The sequence below is a fragment of the Anneissia japonica genome, unplaced genomic scaffold (genome assembly GCF_011630105.1).
Source record: "Anneissia japonica isolate Jap-2015-1 unplaced genomic scaffold, ASM1163010v1 scaffold24_len2511860_cov200, whole genome shotgun sequence".
Taxonomy (NCBI): Eukaryota; Metazoa; Echinodermata; class Crinoidea; order Comatulida; family Comatulidae; genus Anneissia; species Anneissia japonica.
The window spans coordinates 1,246,659-1,249,386 of NW_022730786.1; the positions used below are offsets into that span (position 1 = coordinate 1,246,659).

General features: G+C 34.9%; 1 protein-coding gene across 1 annotated transcript in view; it reads left to right on the forward strand.

Moving 5' to 3' along the window:
* LOC117115039 (pseudouridylate synthase 7 homolog) overlaps window positions 1-2,728 on the forward strand; it is a gene marked incomplete in the record, with an annotated part of 54,801 nt that overhangs the window by 2,143 nt on the left and 49,930 nt on the right. The window contains 2 exon segments of the mRNA XM_033258686.1: window positions 963-1,124; window positions 2,001-2,124. Of these exon segments, the coding sequence (XP_033114577.1) occupies window positions 980-1,124; window positions 2,001-2,124 (269 nt within the window).

A 2,728-nucleotide genomic window follows, 5' to 3' on the forward strand; every position in this document is an offset into this window, starting at 1 on the left:
CGCGTGGGTAATTCGTCACGTACGCTGACGGTTTATGGTCTGGTTGCTATGGTTTTTGTGACGTTCAGCATGTAGGGACGCACGTGCGCCTAGAATGTCGATGCCAGAGTTATAACCTTTGATGTCCCGAGATGTGCGTCCTTTTGTTAAATTACCTTGCTTTGTCTCAGGAAACAAATGTACAATAATATACGTACATATAATGTTGAATTGGAATAAAAATTTTAATGGTAAAATTATAATAATAATACATTGTCCCTTTTTTCTACTGTAACTTTTAATAGTGGCTTGAGTGGTTTTCTTGATATGGAGAAACATAAACATACATTTTTATTGTAATTTAGGTGAGAATTTTTTTATACCTTGTTTAGCGAACCTGCGAATTGCAAATATTGATGATTTCGAATAAAAATAAAATTTTTTCTTTGGCTAATTAGCTGCCACAAAAAAAGGAAATTTCAGAAAAAAATATAAGTTTTTCTTTATTTTTATTACGCGCTCCACTGCCTTGAAATCTCCAAAGATAAGATATGTATATTTCTTCCTAATTATATAAATTTGAAGCATTTAACCATCCTATTTCACATTCACCAATAAAATTTTGTTTTCATTTTCTATTCTGTCTGGATGTTTTTGGCGAAACTAGAAAGAAAACAAATTTTTATTTTTATTCCATCCTCCTCCAATGATCTTTAAAAAAATAAGTATGTAAAACAAGTAATAAAAAAAAGTCTCGCCTTAGGTACTTTTGTATACATCAAGCTTACTCATGCATGAAAAGAAACTGTTGCTGGTACAAATGTAATAAAACTCACACAACACATACCAACTCAATAATCATATCAGTAACATATACTGGTAGTACTGTATGCCTACCTCTAGTCTAAGTCAGGTCATTTCAGGTCGTTGTAATATTGTTAATGTAAAGCATAATCTAAACCATCTCTTATATTTTCACTTAGATTAAATATTAAACATCATGGATGAGAATCCAAACCTGAAACGAGACAATGAAAATGAAGATAGTGGGTCACCCAAGAGAATACGACTGCAAGAGGAAACCACTGAGGAATCGGGATCAATCGAGAAATTTCATGATTCGGATCTTGTCACCATAAAGGAAGGTAAGGTTTCCAAATTATTGTGTTGAATTTTTCCTGAATGATCAACAATTTTTGCAACCCAAATTTGGGTCACAATCCATAGTTTGAGAAGCAATGTAAAAAAAATGCACATTTACATATTTGTATTTTTGAATGAATGCTGAGATTTTGCAGTAAAGTAAAACTACATCACATAGATTTTTTGCTATCAAAAACCTCTGGAATCCTTTTGGTGATATAGGTATTAAATATACCATACTTCCTCTACTATAAGCTACCGTTTATACTTGCGTAAAAGGCGGCCCGCATATAAAACGACCCCCGAGTTTGAGAATATTTTTGGATGATTTTTGTATGTCGGGTTTATAAGACGACCCTGTTTCATCGTCGGGATTCCTACTTTTTTTCTGCACCTTATGGTCTTGATACTGCGTTCTGCTGGCTAAAAGCAGAGCCAAATGTCCATCTAGTCTTCCAAATAATACCATATTATGAGTTTTTCAATGTTTATCAAAAGCTTATTTCCCCGTATTTAAAATTGCGTTTATTCATACTAACATTTAATAACTTCATTACATTTGTGTGCTACGAATGACCCGCACATAAGACGAACATGATTTAAGAAATCTAAAATTTGTATGTCATGTTCCCTGTTTTTCGATTGTAATTTGCTATTTTAAGCCTCTTCTTATATGCAAGTATATACAGTACTAGATCAAGAATTTGGTCTGATTTTGGAAGAAAAATGTCCTTTCACAACAAAAATTATGGTTTTTGAAATGGACAGCATTCAGAAGGCAGTTTGTGCCTAATTTAAAGCCAATCTTTGATTTTGTTTTTTGTAAAAGCCAGTAGTATTTAATGACAATTTAAAAAATTTTTTAATTCAATATAAAGAGTCCCTAAGTGCAGAGGAAAATAATGAGAGTGAAGGAAATCTTGTTGGTCTCCGAGAAGCAGATGTTGGAATAGTTGAATACGTCAATGAGGAAGAGGGATTCCAGGGTGTGCTTAAGCAGAGGTAATATAGTAGTAATAGTAATAATAATAATAATAATTTTTCCCGCAAAATCTTTCCCTCTACACTGGAAACTATGCCATTGTTTTTTGGCTTTCCTTCCCCCAGCTAGAACAATGCCGCTGTCTTGGCTTTCTAGCCACGCCCCGCCCTTCTATTCAGACCGTGAATTTTAGCTTTTGTATAGCTTTTCACTGGTAGGCTCAGCCTTTGTTTAGTTTTCAACCAATCAGCAGCAAGTCTCATCACTCAAACATATAAGTATTTCCCTGTTTGAGATCTCTGCAGATATTATTCTCCTGAAGACAATTGAAGCAAGTCAACCGAAACGTCGAGATATTCTCAACCAACAACAACAGTTCTTTTCAGAACTATCTACGTGGTGTACCGCAAGCATTAATTATATAATAATAATGCTATTAATCGTGTTGGGAGCAAGATGGTAAAATTGATGGTACTGTAAACACTATGTGTCCACTAACCATGGACATCTTTGTGTTCCTGGTTGTATTCTGTGGCGTATCTAGGGGGTGAACAGTGAGCACACTCCCCAAAAAAAGCTAGTGTCCCTCCCTTCCTCCCCCCCCCCCCCCCCCCCCCCTCCTTT